Below are 24,009 nucleotides of genomic sequence, written 5' to 3'. Positions count from 1 at the left end.
CCTAGTCTTTTTAAATTGCAAGTAGTACATTCTTAATTTTAAGGGTAATGTTGCCTTTCCTCTCTTTATCATTAAGTCTATAAATACAAATTGCAAAGCTGATGTTTACACACTAATTTTAAATGCTGTTTTGAATGCTGAAAAGATTAATTTTGATTCATGTACAAGTAACACATCATTTAGCCTTAATGATTTTTCACCATTTATTTCTTAGATTGTTGCTCAGATTTGGAAGTCATGTCTTTCCTACTGCAGCTGAAGTCTTTGCTATGTGCAAATATAGCACCTGCTTAACTGAAATCTCTTTTGAGTCAGTTTTAGTGAATCCATGCAGTCATTTTAGTTAGACAATCCCTTCAGCCTTATGCCTTGATTATTCATGGCCCCGTGCATTCTGTTTCATCTTATGCTTCTTTTATCTTATACTTCATTTGTACAGATTTTCCAGCAGTCTAAATGACAACACTTGGGACAAAAATAACTGAATCCTTAGTCCTTTGACGGGTACCTCTGGGCTTATCAAATTTTAGCAGGTTCAAGTGGTGATGTCCTCAGCTTCTCGCCTTCCCTCTTCTGGGGGTTCCCACTTCATGGTGGAGCTGCTGGAACAGGAGGCACATTTATGCTCTGCCAGATCATAATGCCGCTTACAAAACCATAGATTAGGGGGAATTTCCTGACTATGAACTGGAACAAATGAGCCCTGAAAATCTATCTCCTAAATCGTAACTTACCTGCAAAACAGTATTTTTTGGTAGAAGGATAGGACACATTCTTAGTGACAATAGAGCATAAACAACTTAATCAGCTGCATTTACTAGATGGACTCCCTCCTCCTGTCTAGGATTCTTTTAAGCCAATATAATAATTTTGAGGACCTGGACTATTCTTTATCAATGTTTAGGACTGATAATTAAGTATCTTTAGCTCTCAATTAGTGGCAAGTCCCTAGCAATGATATGACTGACAAAGCTGCTTAAATGTGAAACTTAGAATTAGTGGTGTACACAAAGGCAGAAAAGCACACAATTGTATGACTGTGAAAAAAATCATGAAAGTAAAATTTGTTACCTAAAAAGACCCTATGTCAGGGGAAAACTGTTTTCTATGTTCTTGTGTGTAGCTGAATATGTGATCTTGGGGGATTGGACTAGATGATCTTTTGAGATCCCTTCCAATCCCTAATGTTCTATGATTCTGTGTGATTCTGTGATCTTTCAAAGCATATTGCACAGCTCATCCATTTTGTGAAATGACCATGGGTAGAGTAAAAGGAATGGATAAACAAGAGGAAGAATTTTATGATTAGGCAATGCATTTTTAGAGTAATTTCTTGTTTCTTAACTGTTACCAATGCATTCAATATCTTCAGTGTCCCAAGAATGAAGGGAGCAGGGTAAGTTACCGGAGGCTTATGTCATTGTGGGCAAAATGTAGAAGGTATTGTTCATCAAAAGAAAATCTATGGTTAACTTAGTAAGAGAAGCCTAGACTCCATAGTAAATCCATATTCAAAAAGGAACTGGGTGACTAGACAGAATATTAATTCTCCTTGTGGATGTGAAACATATCCCTGGAAGGTGAGTGTCCAGTAAAAACAAATATGCAGTCTCCAGTTTCAGCCTATTCAAGACACTGAGTTCTGAATAGCTTTTGGACGTGCAGGCAAGTTCCAGAAAAGCCAAATCCATTTCCCTGAAATGCATTACATTTAAAGTAAACTTAATTCTTAATTTGAAAACTGACAGTAAGTTCCACTAGTCAGTATTTTGGCCAGTTTTGAGATGTCTTCTAATATTAAGAACATGCAAGCACTGAGAATGGAAGGTTTTTGCCAGTTTAGAGTTTACATTCCTGTAGTGACTATAGTTTGAGATCCATTCCTGCATTAGCAATCTAGGAAGGTCAGCACGATTGCAGTGCCTTAGTCTGAACTTGCAACTTGCTAATGTGTTTGAAACTGTCAGATTGCAGATCTGCTGCCTAGCATAGCAGGAAGTGAGCCTCCAAAGCATGTAATTATAGCATTGCTGTTGTCCTGCTGCCTGAATGCTTTAATGATGGACCAGGATCTCATAATAAAAAGGCCTACAAAGAGGCAGTCCAAACTGGCATCTCCTCCAGGGAGCACGTAGTCCAACTGTGCAAGTGTTGAGTGTGGAGATTCAAGTAAGGGCGCTGTTCTAGCAGGCTGCTCTGTACACCGAGTGTTGAAGTGGGTACTTCCAGTAGCAGCACTGGGGTCATACCAAGGATGCTTGGAGGACTGGTACAAATTGAGCTGTCAGCAGGTAGACTTGCTGCTGTGGATTTACTGTGGTTTTACTACTTCTTATTCCCCTGCAAGCAGTATGCAAAAATACACAAATGTTTTTAATGTATTCAGTTATTTTTTTTAAAAATGCAGTTTACAGATCTTGACAAATTTCTTCTGTTTTGTATCACATAACAATTTCATTTGCTAGGTGCATTTGAGTAGGGTGGTTAATTGTAATGCAGGTCCATAAATGGTTTAGATTTAGAAAAATCCAAATTAACTACTGTGCCTCTTTCTATATTTTTTTAAACCTCTGTCAGAATAAATAAGCTTTTTCTTCCTTAGACATTTCTAGTTCAATTTTGAATATGAGTTAATTCCAAATATCATGCTTTAAAATGAACTATTGCACTATTAGGAATTGTCATGCATATGAAATAAATGTTTATCACTCTAAATGGTTCTCAGGTGCCAATATGAATGAGAGCATCCGAGGAGCAGTACTTAAGAATAAAAACTGCACTTCCTCAATGCAACCACGCCATTCTGCTTGCTGAGGTGGAGCTGAAAGTGCTCCTGCTAACTTTGTGCCTTTAAGATACTCAGTTAAGCTACCCATGATTAATTTTTTGTAACAATTTCCTTCATTGAAGTTCGACTAATTTGACATAAAATGTAGCTTTTGAGCCCAGAGTTAACCAAATGGCTGGTGGAGAAAACATAAGAGCAGAGTGTTGGCTTTCTTCACTCCAAAATTTGATGATTTTATGAGGAGATGATGAAAGTAGGAACTTTCCTTATCTAAAGAAAATGAATTATGTTGAATATAGGAAGTATTTGAGTCCTGAACTGTCCCAGTCTGATGACCTGCCCAACAGGCCCTGAATTTCTCTAGGGAAAATGGTTCTAAGTCCAGCCATTAATGCCTTTTAAGTTCCTCTTTACATCAAAGTTTTTCCAATTCTTTTGGAAGAACCTAGCTTTTTAAGTGGTTCAAATAAATAGAAATATGATTAAGTACTTACTTGTCTTTTGTTTGTTTTAGTTTAAAAATGGTTTTCTAAATGGATAAAACTACATTTCTGTAATGAAAATAAATGAGCTATTTATTTTTTCAAGTTCAGTTAGTGGTTTTCCTGAATGTGTTTTTTAAACACTGCAAGAAAAATATTACCTATCTTTTGGTTCTTGGAGAAGGAGAGAGTATATTAGTCCTTCAGGAAACTTATGTTTTGATGTGTAAACAAGACTCCCCATAAATGAGAACTGTTTTTTTTCTTTCAAGTTTCATAACAGTTGCATTCACTTTGGTCTTTGTTTTGATTGCATGTGAGAGCTATCCTCTCCTTTAACTACATATTGCTGTGTCAGACTCAAAGTTTGGGAGATGGCTGAAAGACTCAGGTTCTTCTATCTTACAACTCTGTCTTGTCACAGGAGACATACTGAACTCTTCAATCTATGAACCAGTGACATTCTTTTCTATTAGTGTCTTAATACCTGAAAAATTAAATAAATATTTTAGGCTAGAATAACTGAAGTTTAGCATGATGGAACAAAAAGCAAAATCTCTAAGTATTTTTTAATCCATGGACTGTTCTGTGATTCCAAAAGAATATTCAAGAACTAATGCAGTATATTAAAAGCAAATAATAAAAGATAACTGCTGGGCTGAAAATATTTAAATGGACCATTAATGTTTATTTAGCTGCCTTGTGAAGATAGTCTCTTACACTAACAGATGAGAAAGAAAAAGAGATGAGAACAAAAGAAGTGCATTCAACATAGACATACTGCATACATCAAAGAAATTTCTTAGGAGAAACCGCTCCATAATAAAAGCATGTATGATAAATAGGAATAAAACTTTATATCTGAACTCTGGCTTGTATAAAAAATTTAAATTCACATGTTGATAAGATTTTATCCTACTCCCCTAAAGAATCGGACAATTGTGCGGTTTTGTTAATTAAAGTAAAAATTAAACTAGGAGTGAAAGTCCCAGAGATTCTCAAACTTTTCAGGAATTTGTCTGAAGTGGCTATGCAGAGGCAAAAAAAATTAGTCTGTTCCATGTCCTCCATGAGAAAACACTAGAATTTTGTTCTACATTATTTAGCAACAGCCTCCTCCAGTTTGAAATGAGATGTTTTAGAAATAATGTTTTAGTTGTCCTTTTCTAAAATAACAACAATATCACACAGAGCCACAGACTGGCAGGGGTTGTAAGGGACCTCTGAAGATCATCTAGTCCAACTCCCTGCAACAGCTAGTTCACCTACAGCAGGTTGCACAGGATCATGTCCAGGTGGGTATTGAGTGTCTCCAAAGATGGAGACTCCACAGCCTCTCTGGGCAGCCTGTTCCAGTGCTCTGTCACCTTCAGCATAAAGAAGTTTTTCCTCATGTTCAGATGGAACTTCCTCTGTGCCAGTTTTTGCCTGCTGCCCCTTGTCCTGTTGCTAGACACCACTGAAAAGAGGGTTCATTGAGTATCTCACACATTCTTCACATGACCCTCACCTATCTGTGCCATATCCTGTAACGAAAGACCTTGTATTTCTAGCAGCTTTTATTTTTGATTTAAAAATACCAATACAAAAATGAACAACAAAGGAGGAACTGAAACTTTTAGACTATTGTGACTGTATTGAAATCAACATTGTAGTAGCTGCTATACTGATTGAAATATTCTTGCTTGTATGATACTAGGAAAGAACTTGTGTTTCAAAGTGATGCATGTTTGAAAGTGATACAGCACTTCTCCCAGATTGTCACTGAATTTTTCCAAGACATTTGCCTTTGAAGCAAAGAATACTTTGATTTGGAAAACTGAAATATATGGCAAATGTGAAATGGATTAAAAGCTGGCTCACTGACAAATTGAAAAATGTGATGTTAATGGACAGATATAAATGACTTGGATGTGTCTAGCAGGGTCAGATGCGTCTACCCTGGATTCAGTTCTTGGGTCAATAGCACATAACATTTTTATCAGCTGTCTAGACAGTGGTATAAGACATCTTCAGTAAAGCTTGACCATGCCAGAGATTGTTGAGGTAGTAAATAATATGCTAGATAATTACAGAAACTAATAAAACATATTTTAATATGGCCAAGCACCAGCCTCTTGTTCAGGATAGGAAACTATATGTAGTTGTAAAGCTGTGATTTAGAGAACGGCAGGTTATTCAAGATAATTGGGTCTACTTAAGTTTTTTGTGCAATGTTGTGGAAGGAAAAAGCACTAATGCAATAATGCATGTATTAAAGTCAGACTGTCAAGTGTAATGGGGTCTTGATTGCCTCTGCATATGCTATATTAATAAAACTTCCTCTAGAGTGCCAAGTCGAATTTTGATGTCCAGTCTTAAGGAAAATAAAGAAATGGAACAAAAGAAAGACATAGGGATGCACAGAACCTGGACATAAGGTTTTAAATCCTATGTAGCTTTAAGAATTTCACCTTAGTTTATCATTATGTATGGGTACTTGGGCATGAAAAATTTGTTTGTAGATACGGGACAAGGAACACTTTCAGTACCATTGATAAAGATGCAGTAAAATTCAGTGACTGGAAAATTAAATTAAGCTGAAAATGCAACCTCAAATTACCTTGCAGTTTGTTAGCTTTGAGGATTACTAAATAGTGGAACAGCTGATGCATAGAGGTGGTAGACTCATCAGGACTAGACATTTTTAAAAAAAAAAAAAAAGGAAAAGACAGTGTGCTCTTGCTAAAAGATGCACTGTATTCCAACCTCTGAAAGGGACTACACGTTGGAGGTGAATATCTGGTTGGGATAGCAAGCAGAGGGGTTCTGGCTGTTGCTGAGAGCTGTTAATTTTATGATTTCATGTTTACAGTTCACATGCTGCAAGGAGAACAGTTATACATGTCCTGTTCTCAATCTAAAACATACATGATTTGCCTAGAGGAGTCATGAAGAAATTACTTCCCTTACTTCTTGTACACAGGACTAAATAGTTTCCTTGTTCTTTGCTGGCTTCTGATCCAGAAACAAGTCAAGGCTGAAATTCACATCCTGGAAAGGTTGATCTAGTCCTCTGTGCTCTAAAGGGATCCTCTTTCATAGTCCCTGAGCATGACTTGTGGTCACCATTGCAGTGCTTATAAGGTGGGAGGGGACTTTGAGGAGTGAACAGGAGGAGTCCAGCTGAAGTTTCTGGGCTAAGAGCTCTTTCTTGCCTGAAGTCCCACAAAACTATGAAACCAGGAAGTTTGTCACAAGTCCACCTGGCCTGAGAACATGAGAGTCTTGAACATAGTGCTGGGTTCTCTGGTGCCTTGCTGTATGAGTGGGGCAGGGTTTTCTGAGGAATGCCTATTTTACCAGCTCTAATAGGTGGAAAAATTAGAAAAGCTTTCGGACAAAGAAGCTTTTTTTAGATCTTAAATAGCAACACATCCTTGAAACCAAAATACAGGTTGAGAGAAATTTCTCTCAGCCTAATGGCATATGTTAATAATCTAGACTATCTGAGAGAAGAGGTAGTAGACAGAGGAAAGCATGAGATAAAAAGGCTATTGTCACCATAGGAAAGAGAGCAGCAGGTGCTCTGTTGCTTGTTGGAACATAGTATCAGCTGGGGTAGGGGTTATGGAAGAAGGAGTTTGTACTATGTGATAAAACTGTTATTTCTATTGTGTCCATATTTTTTAGTATTTAGAGGAATTGCAAACTTTAGTAGGCTCCTTTTCAGAAGTATCCGCCAAGTATCTCTCTAAAAGATCATAGGTAGAGAGAACATTTAAAAATGGTCCCACTGATGCCTTTCTTTTTGTCTTTAATATGTCAGTGTGAATTAATTCATATATTTAATAGTTGTTTAATTTCATCCATGTATTTTACAAAGCACTTGCATCAGAAGAAGCGCATTGTGCTCTTGGAAATGAATGGGCAGGACCTACAGATCTTGATGATACTCATCAGAAGACACACACTGTGAGGCTTGTAAATATTGGCAATTCTGCGTTTGTTCCTTAGGTGTGGTCTGTTCCTTTTGATGCATAATCAGTCCACGTCGAATTTGCTTCTGCTTATAGGTTTAGCAATGCTGGACCTATTTGCAACATGCACCTCAGGGAGCCATATTCTGTAACAGAAAATATTTTTTGCCCATCTTCCCCTTGTAATACATAAACAATATACAAAATGGACAGTGGTTTGCTTGTTCACATGCCACTAGATTTCACCAAGGAACTATTTGCTGGTTTGTGTGTTGTACTTGTAGTTTATCGGAATTCTTAATTAAAAGCTTTAGTGTATTTAGCTACACCTGATTTGAGGCTATTAATTTATAAAGGATGTGCTTTATCATGGTACTTACAGTACAGTGTTCATCTTTTTAATGGATGTAGTAGATCTAATTTGTACTGGTATATTATTGCTTTTAGCAATGTGGTGGTGTGTTTGCCTAGAAGTAGAAAAAAACAGTTTGAGATTGGAATTAAAAGTTTATTGATGGCACTGCTATTGGAAATGCTGGAAAAAATTATCAGAGGTTTTTTTATTGGTTGGCTTTTTGGTCTGTTTTGAAGGTTTCCGGGTTTTATTTATTTTTTTTAAGTCATATTTAGTGGTTATATTCATTTTGACCATTTTCTTTCAGGAATATCAGCCTTGTAATACCAATGCCTGTCCAGAATTAAAAAAGACAACTCCTTGGACGCCTTGGACCCCAGTCAATATTTCAGACAATGGTGGCCACTATGAACAGCGTTTCCGATACACCTGCAAAGCGCGCTTGCCTGACCCAAATTTGCTAGAAGTTGGAAGGCAAAGGATTGAAATGCGCTACTGTTCCAGCGATGGCACCAGTGGATGCTTGACAGATGGTAAGCAAAGCTAGAGGGACTGCATGGTGCCTACTGCTAGCGAGGTGTCTGCAGTTCCATTTTCAGCACAGAGTGGAAGTTTTTGCTTCCTGGTGTTTTGCGTAACAGAACTGATAATGAAAAGAAGGACGTAGTGATCACAACGGGGATCTAGCTTGTATTTCTCCTGGATGTAGCCTCATTATTCAGACTAATCAAGTGTCATTTACCACTGATTATGAGGTTTGACAGGTTATTTTAATATTCTTTACAATATTTTGTGAGCCGTGACATGGCAGCCGAGTTCTTGGAGGATTCTGTCACCTCCTGATACTCTCTTGGGCTTCTGCTGGGGGAGAGAGTTTATGCTGCATTAGTGTATTTGATAAATATTTAGCTAGAATATGTAGTATTGATGCTGAGAAGAACTTTTTCTCAGTAATTCTAAAGTAACAAATGTAGGATTCATGCAGGTGTTTAACTGAATAAGGAGTTTATGAACTGGATAATTTCTGTTATAAAAGTTTATGTTATGCTATTGCTAGCTATTTGAAGTTCTGTTTATTTCTGAGATGGGAAACTGAACTCCTCCAAAATCTTTTCAACTTCAGATGACTTTGAATTGGAAGCATTTTATTTTTGAATGTTGTTCATTCCTCATCAGTAATATATAGTCTTGAATAAATGTTATTTGTGTATACATATAAAAAATAAAAACTAGGACAACTTCTGACAGTCACTTTAATTTTATTAATAAAATTTAATTATCAGTTTTAGTTATATATCAGTGTTTCTTTTTAAGTATTATATTTTAGTTACATAATCTAAGGAAATACTTATTTTAAATTATCATTTTTTAATATTTATAGGCCTGCTTTCCACTTACATAGCCTTTTGTACCTTCACAATACCCAGGTTAGCTGAAAAAATGTGTAACTGAAGCCATTTAGCTTATCTAAGGCCACAGAGAGAGAATGGTTTCTAAGTCCTTGGATGTTCTAGTTCTTAACAATGTTTTCAGGCAGACCACCTGTTGTGAAAAATCAGTATTAAGCATTTCCTGACTGTATTGGGTTTATATGGCAAGGCTTTGGTAGTGGGGGGGGCTGCAGGAGTGGCTTCTGTGAAATGATAGAAGCTTCCCCCATGCTTTTCATCCTGGGTAAAACTTCACTGATTCGCGTGACATCTGCACCTCTTTGGAGAGGGCAAGATGTTAGTAATTCTTTAAAGACATACATAGTAGTGAACTGCATGAAATAATAAAAGAAAACCCATGGTACTGCAAATGAGACTTAGCTTCATACTCTGTGTCATTCCCATTTCAGGTAATCTACTGTCTCCAGTGTTTATTTTTTAGGTCTGGATAGCAAGGCAGATTTTGGCATGGGGCAACTTTTGTTTCTGCTATTCTTTTGTCTTTATCCAAATTAAGTTTCAAACTAGCATTTAGCTAAGATTTTGCTCTGCTAGGATTGGTGTGTGACTTGCTTTCTTGTCGTAAGTACGACTTTAGTGTGGTGGTGCTGCTTTTTGCTGTCTTTCAGCATTTTGACATTTATAACACCTTTTTAAAATTTCATGACATTAAATGAGAAAGAGAATATTTTTTTCACCAGATGGTAGTTAGGAGAGTTATCACAGCAACTCAAAGTGCATCTACAGAAGAGTCTAGATATGTTCTTGTCTGACAGCTGAGATGGCAGCACTTAAGAATGGAGTATAGGAAAGCCAATGCACTACTTAGCAGGTTAGTAGGACAAACCAGTGCAAGAGGCCATGTGTCCTAGATCACATTACTGCAAGAAAATTAAGCATGGAGACACCTTTCTCAGCTCTAAAGTTATGATCACAAGTACTGCTGGAGATGTATGCCTAAGCTGACTCTTTCTTACAGAATATAGTGAGAAGTAATAGTGCCTATGCTTTGTGAAATAAAATGTTCAGGCAGAGTGAGAAAGACAAGGGTGTGTGTTAGCTGCATTCTTTGCCTGATTACCTTGAAGATTTTTCCTTCACTTCTGGACATCAGATTCCTGAATTTCCTGGTGTTGTATATGTGGCATCTTGCTGAAGCTGCTGCTTTGCTTCATTTGGAAATAATTAATCATTGAACCAATGTATGGAAGTGGCACTGTTGCATAGTAGTTGAGGTGTTCGTCTGGGAGAATGATTTTTGCTGACTAATCCCAAAAATACTGGATATTTAAATACTTTCATAGAGTAGCCAACAGGGCAGAAACTAGTATGAATCTTTCCATTCTTCCTAGTGAGTTCCCTCATAACTTTGTCATTAAGTCACTCTTTGACTCTTTTTGGCGAATGAGTCTTTAATTATTCTGTAATAAAAGATCGAACTCAATCAGTGTTCCAAGTGGCTGCATTAACTAATATTCTTCTGGTGAAAAGAGTTACTGTTATGTCTCCTTTAGCCACATCTTATTTTGAGCCTGTTTGCTTAGGCATTTTCTGATTATGGATGTGAGATCACTATGGAGTGGGACATTTCAGGGGTGGAGGGGAAGACACTGTTTTGATTTGCTGATGTGACAAAACTTACTCACTGATTCTAAACTGCAGGGTTCAGAAGCACTTCCCTGATCCCAGGTTTGAATCTGGGACAGTGCACCACACCTCTGCTGCTCCTTGATTCCATGGGAAGAAAATATATGAGTAAGAGTCATGTAGTGTAGCTGTAGCTTTTCAAACAGAAGGATCTCATGAGAATGGGAAACCATGTATTTCGGTGGACACCTTCACAATTTCTGGCTAGATAGCAATGAAACATCATAACTTACTTTCACCTTGATCAGAGCTAGGATACTGTGGAACATTCTTTTCATTATCTTCATGTTGAACTGTAGCAATTTGCTGGCTTTTATAGAAAGATTAATACTGGTACAGCATGCTCAGCATACCTCATTACCAAAAATGTCCTCTGCAAAGATCAGTTCTCTGTTCTTTGCAGAAAAGAGGCGTTTGTTAGAAATTTTCTTATTGCCTATAATCTCCTGCTGTGCAGCTATAGTCATGCCATGTTAAATAGAATAGTGTTTCACTGTCAGACACAGGCAAAGCAAACTTTCTTTGCAGTCTGAGCTTAGAGGTAAAGCTTCCTGCCAGAAACCCACTAGACTCCTCCTGAGTGTGGTAAGAGTTCTATCAACTCAACCAAGCAAGCAGTAGCATTTGCCCACTGTATCCATGCTTTTCTGATCTGAAGTTTGATTAAGAGGAAACAAAGATACATTTTGTTCTCTGTCCCTGGGTTTTCATATAGTGCTCAGATAGGGAAGGGACAGCTATTACAAATAAACTAAGAGAGATTGTGTACATTATAGCGCATCTTAATTCAAATGTCTATACACTCCAGCATTAAAAGTCTGCAAATTACATCACCATAGACTTTGATCTGTGCTTATTAAATGTATTAAATATCTGCATTCAACATAGTAACTGACTTTCTGTGGAAGTATCTGATATAGAAGCACTACGAATTATATTGAAAACATAAGTGTTTAATCCAGCGGTAAAAATTTCACAAGGTATGAGGTTACACAATTTTTCCAGGTTGAATTTATATCGCCTAACTCTAGACTCCATTTTAGCCTGCAAAGACAGCTAGCACCCTGGGGAATGAGGGATCCATCTGAAGATAAGCATCTGATATAATGGGCCAAGCCACCTTCTTTTCTTTCCACATTGTATACAAAGGAAACAGCAATGATGAGCTAAGGCAAGATACTTGAATTTGACATGGCCAAAGTTGGATGAGGATAGCTCTCAAAATACCTTCAGAAAACAATTAAACAAACACAGCCCTTCTAATTTTAGTCAAACAGTCTTACAGATCTTTTATTTGCTTTTTTCCATTTTTAAAAATCTTTGGTTAGTGGAGGGGTGGGAAGAGAGAATAAAACCTGAAGAAAAGTCCCAAGTTTCTTAAAGGAGAAAAAGGCACCTGGAAATCTGACCTCGTTAATGTTTATGAACTTGTAAAAGGCGAGCGTCAGGAGGAAGGAGCCAGGCTCTTCTCAGTGATAGCCAATGACAGGGCAAGGGGCAATGGGAGCAAGCTGGAGCATAGGAGGTTCAATCTGAACATGAGGAAAAACTTTTTTACTGTAAGGGTTACGGAGCACTGGAACAGGCTGCCCAGAGAGGTTGTGGAGTCTCCTTCTCTGGAGACATTCGAAACCAACCTGGACGCGTTCCTGTGTGACCTAGTCTAGGTGATCCTGCTCTGGCAGGGGGTTTGGACTGGATGATCTTTCGAGGTCCCTTCCAACTCCTAATATTCTGTGATTCTGTGATCTGAACTTAGATTCTCAATTGTCAAGTCTTTCTCTATGCCAAACTTAAAACAATAGTTAATTTTGAAGGTAGGATGTAATTTTGTCTGAAATGCTGTTTCAGTGGTCATGGTCTCTTGTGAAGAGATTGATCAAATCCTAGTGTTACCCACAGGAAATCTATAGTGGATTTGGAATTTAGTACAGAAGAAAACAGGTGCTGATAATCAGTAATGTCCAGCAGTCAGGAGGAGTACATGTTGAGATGTTATCTATTTTACTGTCTTATTGAAGCTAATCTGTGGTATTCTGAGATAAGAAAAAAATGAATTGTGGAAGTTAGAACTGAATTTGATGACAAATTCATATTTGATTGACAAAGAACTGTTCAGTGGAACTTTGAGATTAAATATTTAAACACAGAAAAGCTAGCTACAAGAAATAAATTTCTGGTGGCACCATAACATCCTCCATCTGCATACTATTTGGTTTTGGGTTTTTTTGTGTTTGTTTTTGTTTGTTGTTGTTTTTTTTAAATAAGGTATCTTTGCATTACATTATCTTTTGTCATTACATTTTACCATTTAGATTTTACTAAGTAAGTTTTGAAGTTTTATAAGGTTTTTATAAGCTATGGGTATACAAGCCTGAAGGTATACAAGTTTTATACTTCAATGATCTTGTCAAATACTTGAGGAATAACTTCAGAAAATGACAACACTGAAATAATCTTTGGTTATACTTGTTCCCTGCTGCACTTTAAATAGTGTTTCATGCTGTCAATTAGAAACTATTGAGGATGTTTGAATTTTGGCTTCAGATCATCTTTTCCCAAAGTCATGAACCTAGACTTCTTGGATAATTGCATTTTCTTTGTTAGGAGAGCATAAGGCATAAATCAGTCAAGTAAAATAATTTATCAGGTGTCACTGCTACTTCTCTCTTATTTAGAGCTGTATTCCTTAGCTACAGGCTAGATTAGAGAATTATTATAAATATATGTGCTTTATTACAGCCTTACTTTCAAGGCAAATTAGTTGAACTGGGCTGGGAATGTTGCAGTCTTCAAGAAGAATTGAGCCAATCAAGGTCTCATTACAGGCTTTTGCAATGGCAGATTTTTTTTCTCCTGTACTAGTCAGGACAGGTGACTTTCATGTTAATATGTCTACAAACAGGATTAATTTCTTGTGGGGTAGTAGACTATTCCAATTCTACATAATATTTTTTAAAAGTTACTTGGAAATTATCAAATCATCTTGGTTTAGATCGCAATTACGTAACTTAATTAATTAGACAACTTTTTTCCGTTATACATGCTTTTTAAGTATAATGAAATAAGTAAGTCAACGGGGAAGTAGTGCTAATTTCTCTGTAATTTTACCCATAATGAACAAAGCATAAGCACTTAAAATAGAGAATAGTATTCTGTTTGGGTGTCAGTTCATATCTTCTGTCTTCTCTGGTCTTAGAAGCTGATAGTTATTTTGCCCACAAAACCCCTGTGATTGCTTTTACTGAAGTTTTTGCAGTATTTTATGTTACTTTTGGAAATTTTTGCTTTAGGGTAGAAAAAATGCCTGTTTAAAATTGCACTGGGATTAAGTGTTAAAATTCCCTTTTCTAGCCTCAGTGTGCAGCAGTTTATTACTTGAGTATGACTTCTAAACAACTGAAAATAAGCCTGTTGGTAAACTGAAAGCAGAATTCATACATTCTAGTTCTTCACAGGGCTTTAAGTCAGCCATAGGCTTTCTGAGAACAATTTTGTTTTAAAAATGTGAATGATGAACCTTTCATAAAGGCCAGATCTGAATTTGATTCACAGCTGTTCTGTCTGTTTTGTGAAAACTGCTCATTAGTTCGCTGATGATGCTTTGACTGATCAATCTTTCTGTAGATTTAACAACTATTTCTGTAGGTAGGCATTAAATAGGCAGAGCTTAGGTGTTGTTTTAGTGACTAGACTTTTGCTGTTACCAAGCCAAGGGCATTGGCCCTTGCATTCTGTTTTAGCCAGATATTTTCGTCTTGGGGGCAATTAGCTGGGAAATACAGAAGGTTTAATATTGTTTTCTGCTGGGTAGAACAATCTGGTTTTGCTCTTGGAGGTAGGTGTGGAGTAATCAGAAAGTGACCCAAATCACAGAAGTGGCAAGCAAGAAAACAACAGTTTAATGATAAAAGTAAGAGTTTTCATAGTTTCATGACTTTTGGTCTGAAAGATTACAGTGCTTTTGTATTTAGACCTTCTCCTATTGAATTTTATGTAACTGTGATACAGATAGGAGTCAGTTCTTTATCGCTTACTTTCTGAAGAAGTTTTTCTGGAAGAAATTCTACAGTGTAATTTTTTGGTTAATTTTGCATTACCCCCTCGTCCCCCCACCACCTCAACAAATAAACAGGACTCCTTAGCTGAAGGACTCAATAATTCTTATTGTCTGTCCATTTTCCATAGCTTAACAAGTTACTACACATCAGTTGGTCAAAGAAAGGAATGAGTGATTGAACTTTCCATTGGCAACATAGTCCTTGCATGGACAAGAGCTCTGCAGACATGTAATAATTAGACCAGGACTCCTCTTTTTTTTATACATATGTTTGTGTATATATACGTGTGTGTGTGTGTGTGTGTGTGTATGTATTTATAATGCATGCATATGTATAAGTGTATATGTATATGCGCACATGATTTATTAGATTGTCCTCATGCTATTGTTATGCTAGGCAAATTCACCTGGAGATTCATACTCTATAATAGCTTTTCAAATTACCATGTGAAACTATCAATATTCTAATACTTTTGGAGGGGTGTCTTTATTAAATAGTGGCTATATAGGATATTGAATAACTTTTTTTTTAAAAAACGCTGCATGATCTGAGTTGTAATAAAGTGAAAATACTTCAGAAGCACTAAGTCGTGAAACTGAAAGGGGTTGTTATATACAGAATGCTGTCTCAATTACTTTAATTTTCAACTATGTCTTTTCTCTTGGATTTCTTATCTAATATCTGGTTTACATTGTATAGAATCATAGAATCATAGTATCATTAAGGTTGGTAAGGACCTCTAAGATCATCAAGTGCAACCATCAACCTAACATCACCATGCCCACTAAACCATGTCCTGAAGTGCCACATTTCCCTGTCTTTTAAACACTTCCAGGGATGGTGACTCCACCACTTCCCTGGGCAGCCTGTTCCAATGCTTGACCACTCTTTCAGTAAAGAAATTTTTCCTTATATCCAATCTAACCCCCTCCTGGTCCAACTTGAGGCCATCTGATGCTATGTTTATATCCAACCATTTTGTTCAGGTCACATTTTCTTTTTGCATTGCCTATGAAAGAGATATTTACAGGTTTTGTAAAAATGCAGGGGCTGCATTGATGGAATACTTACACAGAGTGTGTTTTCTGTCACTGCCAAAGATGCTCTTTAGAGTTTTGTGTTCAGAGAGGCAGCTGTTCTGTGCCTTGCCATCTTCTGACAGAAATAATCTTTCTTAGTCTTCTCCTTAATGTATCTGAAAGAGAGCTACTAACCACCTGCTTAGTTTCTCTCCCCACATCTTCAGAGACCTTAACTCTTAAATGCTCAAGAAAGATCCTTAGAAAAATCTATAAAACAGATTATAACCCGTCTGTTCATGGTGTTCTCCTGTAAATTCTAAAAAAAATCAACAAAGGAGATTTTACGTGTGGGAAGTATAAGTATGAAAGAATAACAGGAAAATGGTTGTGTCTTGAATAATCAATCAAATCTCCTCCTTAACAGAGGAAATTAATCATGGTTACTTTTCATAAGGGTCCAGCTAAAATGAAAGCTGGGGTCAAGAGTTACTATTTCTACTTTTAAAAATGAAAATTTATTGTACTTAAATATCACTGAATCATTTAGGTTGGAAGGGACCTCTTAAGATCATCTAGTCCAATCCCCCTGCTTGATCAGAATTTGAAGTCCAGTTTTTAATATCTCCACAGATGGAGACTACACAACCACAAAGGGCAACCTGTTCCTGTATTTGACCACACTCACAGTAAAAAGCTGGGGTATTTTATGCTCAGATGAAATTTTATGTGTTTTAGTTTGTGCCTATTGCCTCTTGTCCTGTTGGTGGGTGCTACTGAAAAAAGCCTGGTTCACTCTTCTTTATTCCCCCCATCAGTTATTTATACACACTGATGAGATCCCCTTGAGCTTTCTGTCGTCCAGATTGAACAGTCCCAGCTCTCTCAGCCTCTTCTCATATGAAAGATGCTCCAGGTCCTTAATTATCCTTTGCCTCTGTCCTAGATTTGCTTCAGTAAGTCCATATCTTTCTTACTGAGGATCCCAGAACTAGGCCCATCACTCCAGATGGAATCTCACCAGTAATGAGTAGAGGGGAAGGATCACCTCTCTTGAGCTACTGTCAAGGCTCTTTCCAGTGTAACCTCGGAAGCTGGTTTTCCTTCTTTGCCACAGGGGTACATTACTGGTTTACAGTCTATTTGCTGTCTACCAGGACCCCAAGATCCTTCTCTGCAGAGCTGCGTTTTAGATGATTGGCCTCAAACTATAGTTACATGGGGTTGTTCCTCCCCAGATGCAAGTTTTTGCATTTCCCCTTTGATGAACTCCACAAGAATCCTCTCTATGTAGACGAAGTGTGACACAACCTTCCAGTGCATCAGCCACTCTTCCCAGTTTTATATCATCACCAAACTTGTCCAGGTCATTAAGGTGTTAAACAGGATTGGACCCTGTACTGACCCCTGGCATACATCACTAGTGACTTTCCTGCAGCTGGACTTTGTATGACTCATCACAACCCTCTGTGTTGTCTATCACACCATCCACTTAGCTAGCCCATAGTTTGTTGACTTGTCTGTCAGGAAATTAGGGGAGACAGTGTCAAAACCCTTACTCAAGTTGAGATAAGTGACATCCACTGTTTTCGTCTCATCTATGAACCTAGTCACCTCATTGTAGAAGGCTATAAGGTTCTTCAAGGAATATAATACTGTATTTCCAGAATGTAAAACTGATTTTGTTATTTTTAATGTCATTAGTGTCATAATGTTAATTTTTAAATGTGCAGTTTCTGTCTAAAGAGAAAATTTTAACAGCTTATCTATGAACATTGTATGAATTACTGTAAATCTGTGACAAGGCTGTTCCTTGTAATAAATTTTTTAATGCTTTGGAAAGAAGAAAACACAGGGGAACGCTTGCTGCAGACCAAACTTCACACTGAAAAGATTCTTTAGAATATTTTTCTGTTTCAGAGCTAAAGTACCTCAGAGCTTTCCCTTAGAAGATTCTTCTGCCCATTCCCCAGTTTAAATCACAAGAAATCTGATATTGTAATGACAAATAGGGTCACACATTTCCCTTAGGGCTGAAAAAGCTCCACCTGTCCTGCAAAATGTCTTTGAAACATTGTAGTAGTGGTATGAAGTGATGCACACTGCAACGTTTTATTAAAAAAATAACTGGCAATCTGGTCTGATTAACACTTTTTCCATTGTTTGCTTTTAATTTAGTAACTAATGAATTTGAAAGTCTAGTATTAATACTATTATTTTGATCTCACAGCTCACGACATGCATAAGCTGGCCATTTCCATGGCCAAAGATATACAAAATAGCAAAAAAAAAGGTTTTTACAGTGCTGGAAAGTGGACCTGTATTCATAATTCCTATACTGTTTGTCTGTACTTGCTCCCTTTTTGGATTTGAATGCACATCATGTTTCTTGAAATGCTGCTTTTAATATCTGTGTAATAGAATCTGGCTCAGCAGGAGAGAAATTGTTACCCTCTATAATCACTGAAAGGTTTTACCCCTTTTTAGTCATTTTCATATTGCTGTTATGCTGTTTTCTTATTAATTTCAACAGTTTCTTATTACAAGTATTTATGTGTCGCTGCATCATCATTTCAATATTGCCAATTTTTACCAAGTGTTGTATAGAAATATGCAAAGTCTCATCTGCTTTAGGATAATTGTGATTGTTCTTCTCAGGGCAGAACTTCAGCAGTATTGCTAATGCCATAAGCACAGGTAGAAATAGGGCACGGTGACTGAGGGCCTCCTCTATTCTGGTTATCCAAAGTATTGGTCCTGTTCAGTCCAGGACTCTTGTTGGGCAGTCTCTTCACACTATTACTTGTAGCTGTTTGCAGTATGTGATTCAGTACATCTTCTGTTACTTTAGCTACATTTGATACTCCCATAGTGCCTGTCCTTGTGGGCAAGACATAAAACAATTTCTTAGGAATTAAAGTTTGTGCTGCACTTTAAGCTGGAAACAGAACCCTGCATTTCTCTGCTGTTGATGTTACCATTCATCTGTACTTGTATTTGGAATACTGAAGCTCTAGTGTAGGCTGGCAGCCTCTGCTTTTTTATATACCATTCAGGGGACCTTCTCTCACCACAGCTAATTAAATAAGTGCTTGTAATAAAAGCAGCAGTTAGTGGTCCATCAATCATAGGGTTTCCAGTGATGCTAGCACTGGGGAAAGTGAACTGCTTGGCAACAGTAAGAAATCCCAGTAGTGTTGGTGGAGATGCTTAGTAGTGATGCTTGGAGGTAATGCCACAGTTCAAGAGTGAGTTTGGTGTTGAGTACAGTTGAGGGAGTCTTTTTCCATGCAGAACCAAGCCTGAAAGTGACAAAGATACTAAATTAACTGGAGATTACTAGAACTTCACCCAGGGCCACATTCAGGCATATTGGTTGTATGTTATGAACAAGATTCTGTGTGTTTACCTTTCACTGATAAATAGTGGTCTTCAGCCTCCATTGCTGTTTAATCTAATGCCTTTTCTCAGTACCAACCTCACTTAGAAAATGTGTTTTCTACTTGCCATATGGTTATTTTAACTAGGAAGTATTCTATCATGTGTGCCTCCAAAAGACTGATTTCCATAGGTTGCCTGTGGTTTAGAACGCTTCAGCTTGGTGGAAAAGAAACTGTTTTTTTAAAGTGGCAAAACTTTGCTTTTCAAAAAAGGGCAGTCTCACTAAACTTTGATGTACACTGTCTAAAGTCTGGCAATGGTTAGCATAAGTACAGTGCATTGCTTTCTAGGACACCCACAAGTCTTTGAACACAGCAAGCACTAGTGGAGAAAGGCTGGGTAGATGAAGTAAGCAGAGCCCTGCAGTAGGATCAGGGAAGCTGGATCAGTGAGTGGTCACAGCCAGCTCAGTCCTGTTTTCTGTGCCACCTCCTTCCTCTAAAACAGAGGCAGTAATACTTATGTAATGTATTTGGAGATTTTCTGATGAAAATTCGTCTGTGAGAGAGATAATTTTTATCATCCCCAGGTGGAATAAATTGACTTTAGTTCAGTCAGTGCAGCTGTAAATCTTTAAGTAAAGAGTTGGATACAGGTTTTCATTGCGATTATGAAATTTCTATTATGGAAGAGATTCTTGAAATGAAGTGAGGGTTTGGATTGTGAGATTAAAGGACAATGTCATATTGCTATTAGAAGCCTAGGAGTAAATTTGAAGAGGAAAAGGTTGTTTTGGGGTGAGATACTGTTTAATTCAGTATTGTTTTTTCAATTCTTATTTTATTAGGATTGTCAGGGGATTTCTTGCGTTCTGGACGATACTCTGCTCATACCATCAATGGTGCCTGGTCACCCTGGTCTCCATGGTCTCAGTGCAGTCGTGACTGCAGTAGAGGTATACGGAATCGCAAGCGGGTCTGCAGCAATCCTGAGCCCAAGTACGGGGGACTCCCTTGCCTCGGCCCATCGCTAGAGTACCAGGAATGCAACATTTTGCCTTGTCCAGGTAAGAGTTAACCAAAATTAGAGAAGTATGTGAAAATAAAATAACTCACCTTCAAGGCTATATCTTACAGTAGTTGGTTTGGGTATTTTTGTGGGTTTGGGGTTTATTTTGGTTTTTGAATAAACTACATCTGAAATTCACCTTTCTAAGATAAGTGGATTTGCATAAGATTTACAAGTGATGTCAATCAGTTTATTATCAACAGTATTAACAGCTATGTCTTTTTTCACTTGTGAGACTTAGACTGTAAGAAAATAATAAGTAAACTTATAAGAGAAAACAGACATGGAAAATCTGGCCTAGTCTTTATTTAAACTCAAAATATTATCTTCTTCACAGTGGTTGCTGGCATTAAATCTGTGTTAGCTTTTGAGTATAGAGGCTCCAGCAAATAATGTTCAGGACTGATCACCAAACTAGATGGTATCTCTGGTAGGCCATAAAGATTGTTCTTGGAATCTTGAGCTTCTCCTTCATTGAAAGTTGTTTTATGATTCTATAAAAAGGATTACAAGTAGAATATATATTTTCAGGAAACTACTTTGGGTTATAAATCTTTGTTTCTTAGACATTTGGGGAAAAAAAGATTCCTGGTTTCAGTCACCCCTCACCCTTCGTAAAATAGACATACAAATTCAGAGGCTTTTGATCTTTGCCGAGGCTTTGTGGAATAAGAAAGGGGAAGGATATAGTAGAACACATGAAGAAAGGAAAGTGCAACTGGAATAGGAGGATAGAATTTGAGGTTGGAAATGATAGAGAGGAAGAAGGATAATGACTGAGTCAGTTCTTTCCAGTATCAACAAGTAAATTTAGAAATAAGCTTTCATACATCTTTAATTGTATTAATTATGTATAACAGTGCTGCATATTTTATTATTAAAGAATTCAAACTTTTAGTGTTTATTCAAGTGTGGACCTGAAGGATTACTATGGCAATCTCTTTCATATTACATATGTATATTACTATAATAAAACATACATGCACGTGTGTATTTATCTTATCTATGTCTGTGTTCCCTAAATCATGAATATATTTTTTGTTATTATGAGTTTTTTGTCCAATCTTACAATTACAGTGCTTTCCCTAAGCTTTGTAAGTCCTTTGACAATCACTGTCCATTCTCTGCATCAGAATCTAAGCAGTAGATCTGTGCAGCAGACAGGGCTTCCCTTTAAAGAGGACACAGTTTCTTGAAAAACACACTTCCATCTTGAATTGAACCTGAGTAATACGTTTTGGCAGATATCCCACAAACCCAGCAGCTCTGGGAGTGTTCTGGCTGCTCAGTGAAAGGGAACTTCTCTGCAGTTTTATGGCTAATGGAAATAGCAGGATTGCTTGGCAACTTGAATGCCCCAGGCAGCTCTTCTGCTGGTGGGGCAGATCCAAAGGGAATTTCTGTTGAGAATCCCTGGTTCTGTCTGGGTGAATGTTCATTGAGCCATTGAGGTTCTGAAAAAGGCACATGGATAAAACAAGCCAGCACTTTCTGGTGACATATTCTTGCTGGATCCAAGGAAGAGTGAAGTAGCTTTAGATGCTCATTGTGTAGCTTTTTCATCTGGCAATATAAGCATCTGAGGAGATCAAGAGAAGCTAGATGGTTCTTTCTGAGCTTAGAGGCATGATCTGTGAAGGGCGGCCATGTTTTCTACATCAAGCCATGTGAGAGAGAGGTGAAAGGGAATCAGCAGAGAACCAACAGTTGGCAGAGAAATATTAAATTGTGGCCAAAATCATGCTCTAATTCATTAGTTCCCAAGCTGCAATCGTAACACCTTGCTTTTCTTGAATAATAAAATAATAAAACAATTCTGTTCCATGTGGCTGCACTGTTCATCTGTGAAAAATTTTGAAGGTTGACAGTAACAGAGTAGGTCAAAGATTTAGGAGACCGTTGTACTAACAAGTGCAAGCCTTCCCAGAACATAGCACTGCCTTATTGGTTCCTTCTTCCCTTGCAAAAGGAATCCCTCCATGAGATGCTGCCTTCAGCTTCCTCTGAAGCAGGTGAGTGGTGTGGTAATAGCTAACAGCTCTGCTCACAAGCTTTATGATACCTGATTATATTACCATACTGTACTAATTGAAGTGCATTCATTAAATAAGCCCAGATTATTTATAAAACAGGGCCAGCTTTGCTGTTCATGCTGTATTGAATTTTGTTAGGTTTTTTCAAAATTAAAATAAGTTAAAGTTTTCAGAAGTCGCATTTTTAATTAGCTAGTAGTCTGTTTTATTAGTTAGTAGTCTGTTACATTTTTTGGAGGAAATTGTTCCAACCAGTAAAACATGTAGTTATGCAGTTGGAAATATTATGTAGAGGCCCTTGTTGATTATGATTTAGCCAATATCCAAATCTAAAAGACGTTAAGTTGTAAGACAGACCTTGAAATTGTGCTTTATATAAAAAATATTCCCTCTTCTGCTGTCTCTGAATTTGAAAATACTTTAAAGATTAGTTTGTATAAATTATCTTGGGCCTTTCTGAAGCAAGAAGGGGTGTCCTAATATATCTAATAACTTTCTTCAGAGAAAAGCTTCATTTTGCTTTTAAGTGCAAAGTACATTTGAGTAAAGATGTAGAGCTTGAAGTATTTAGACGTATGATAGCCTGTGAGGAATCACAAAGTTCCTCAGCTGCGGAACTACTGTTTGCCAGTAATTAAGAAGAAATGTTAGGGACTAAGTCAGATCCTAGATAAATCTGAAGGGAAAACATTGCAAGCAGTAGATGTAATTGATTATTTTTTTTCTTTAAGACATGGGAGAGTGAAAAATGATTGCAGAATAAGGCTTATCCATAAATTAAACCTGATTATAAATTTGTAGAAAGGGAATAATTTTTTATTAGAGAAGCACATGGATGAAATTGGATTCTCTCCATTTTTAATGAAAGGCTCAGAAAGTGAAATTGGTGGGCAAACATGAGCATCTATTAGGTTGACATTCATAAGACCTCATCAAGAGAGGGGGGACATAAACAATACATGAGTGAAGAGCCTTTGGTCCAGGCCCATGTGTACAAATGTGGCAGACCTCACAGTAGGGAGAATAAAAGAAACCATGGTTGGATCGCTTTTCAGCCTTCTTGTTAACCGCTGTGCTGGGGACCAGATTTCATTTCCAAGGTGCTTATATTTAGGACAGCTATATAACAACATTCTTAGCCTGGCTACCCAAGTGAGTTTCTAAAATGTCTCTCTTAGGCTTTGATCACACAGGGCTTGCAAGTGTTTATGAGAAAGGTTGGTGTAGGTGCAGATCTCATCACGATATTGACTACAACCTCCTCACATGCACTAGGCTGTAGACCGAGGGACCAAGGAGAAGTAAATACGTCAGGCTCTCCTTGCCACTGTGAACATCAAGGAGAAGAACAGGGACTCTGGATAGTTCATTCTTGCCCATCTCAGTAAGTGAGGTGCAGACAGAAACACTAAGGAATGTGATGAGATTTCATTCTGACCTTGACCTGAAAGTAATGGCCATAGTACTAGAAATAAAAATGCAACAAAGAATTTGATGCTTTCTAAGATTTACCTGACCTCCCTCAGGGTAAGGGCAGCTTCACCTGCTCCCTGCTGTCACAGAACCATTTCATTCCAGTCCAGTCCAGTCATTAGTCTTTTAGAAATATTCTGGTTAGTAGGAAGGAGCGAAATGGCAGCCATAAGAAGCCTTCCTGTTAGTGCAGGCTCAGGTTCTGTTTTGCTCCCTCTTCTGCTTATTGCAGACAGGATCGTACATCTATGATGTAAACTACTGAAAAAGTTGAATGATGGAGAAATATACTGAGTAGTGCTTAAGTCATGCT

General features: G+C 37.5%; 1 protein-coding gene across 1 annotated transcript in view; it reads left to right on the top strand.

Moving 5' to 3' along the window:
* SEMA5A (sema domain, seven thrombospondin repeats (type 1 and type 1-like), transmembrane domain (TM) and short cytoplasmic domain, (semaphorin) 5A) overlaps positions 1-24,009 on the top strand; it is a 149,461-nt gene that overhangs the window by 107,315 nt on the left and 18,137 nt on the right. Inside the window, exons 14-15 of the mRNA XM_010185467.1 lie at positions 7,892-8,117; positions 19,970-20,188. Coding sequence (XP_010183769.1) covers positions 7,892-8,117; positions 19,970-20,188 — 445 coding nt within the window. The remainder of the gene's footprint in view (positions 1-7,891; positions 8,118-19,969; positions 20,189-24,009) is intronic.

Source organism: Mesitornis unicolor, unplaced genomic scaffold, assembly GCF_000695765.1.
Source record: "Mesitornis unicolor isolate BGI_N332 unplaced genomic scaffold, ASM69576v1 scaffold8235, whole genome shotgun sequence".
NCBI classification, from domain to species: Eukaryota; Metazoa; Chordata; class Aves; order Mesitornithiformes; family Mesitornithidae; genus Mesitornis; species Mesitornis unicolor.
The sequence above is the reverse complement of the archived record's forward strand: the minus strand, read 5'-3'. Positions and strand labels throughout refer to the sequence as shown.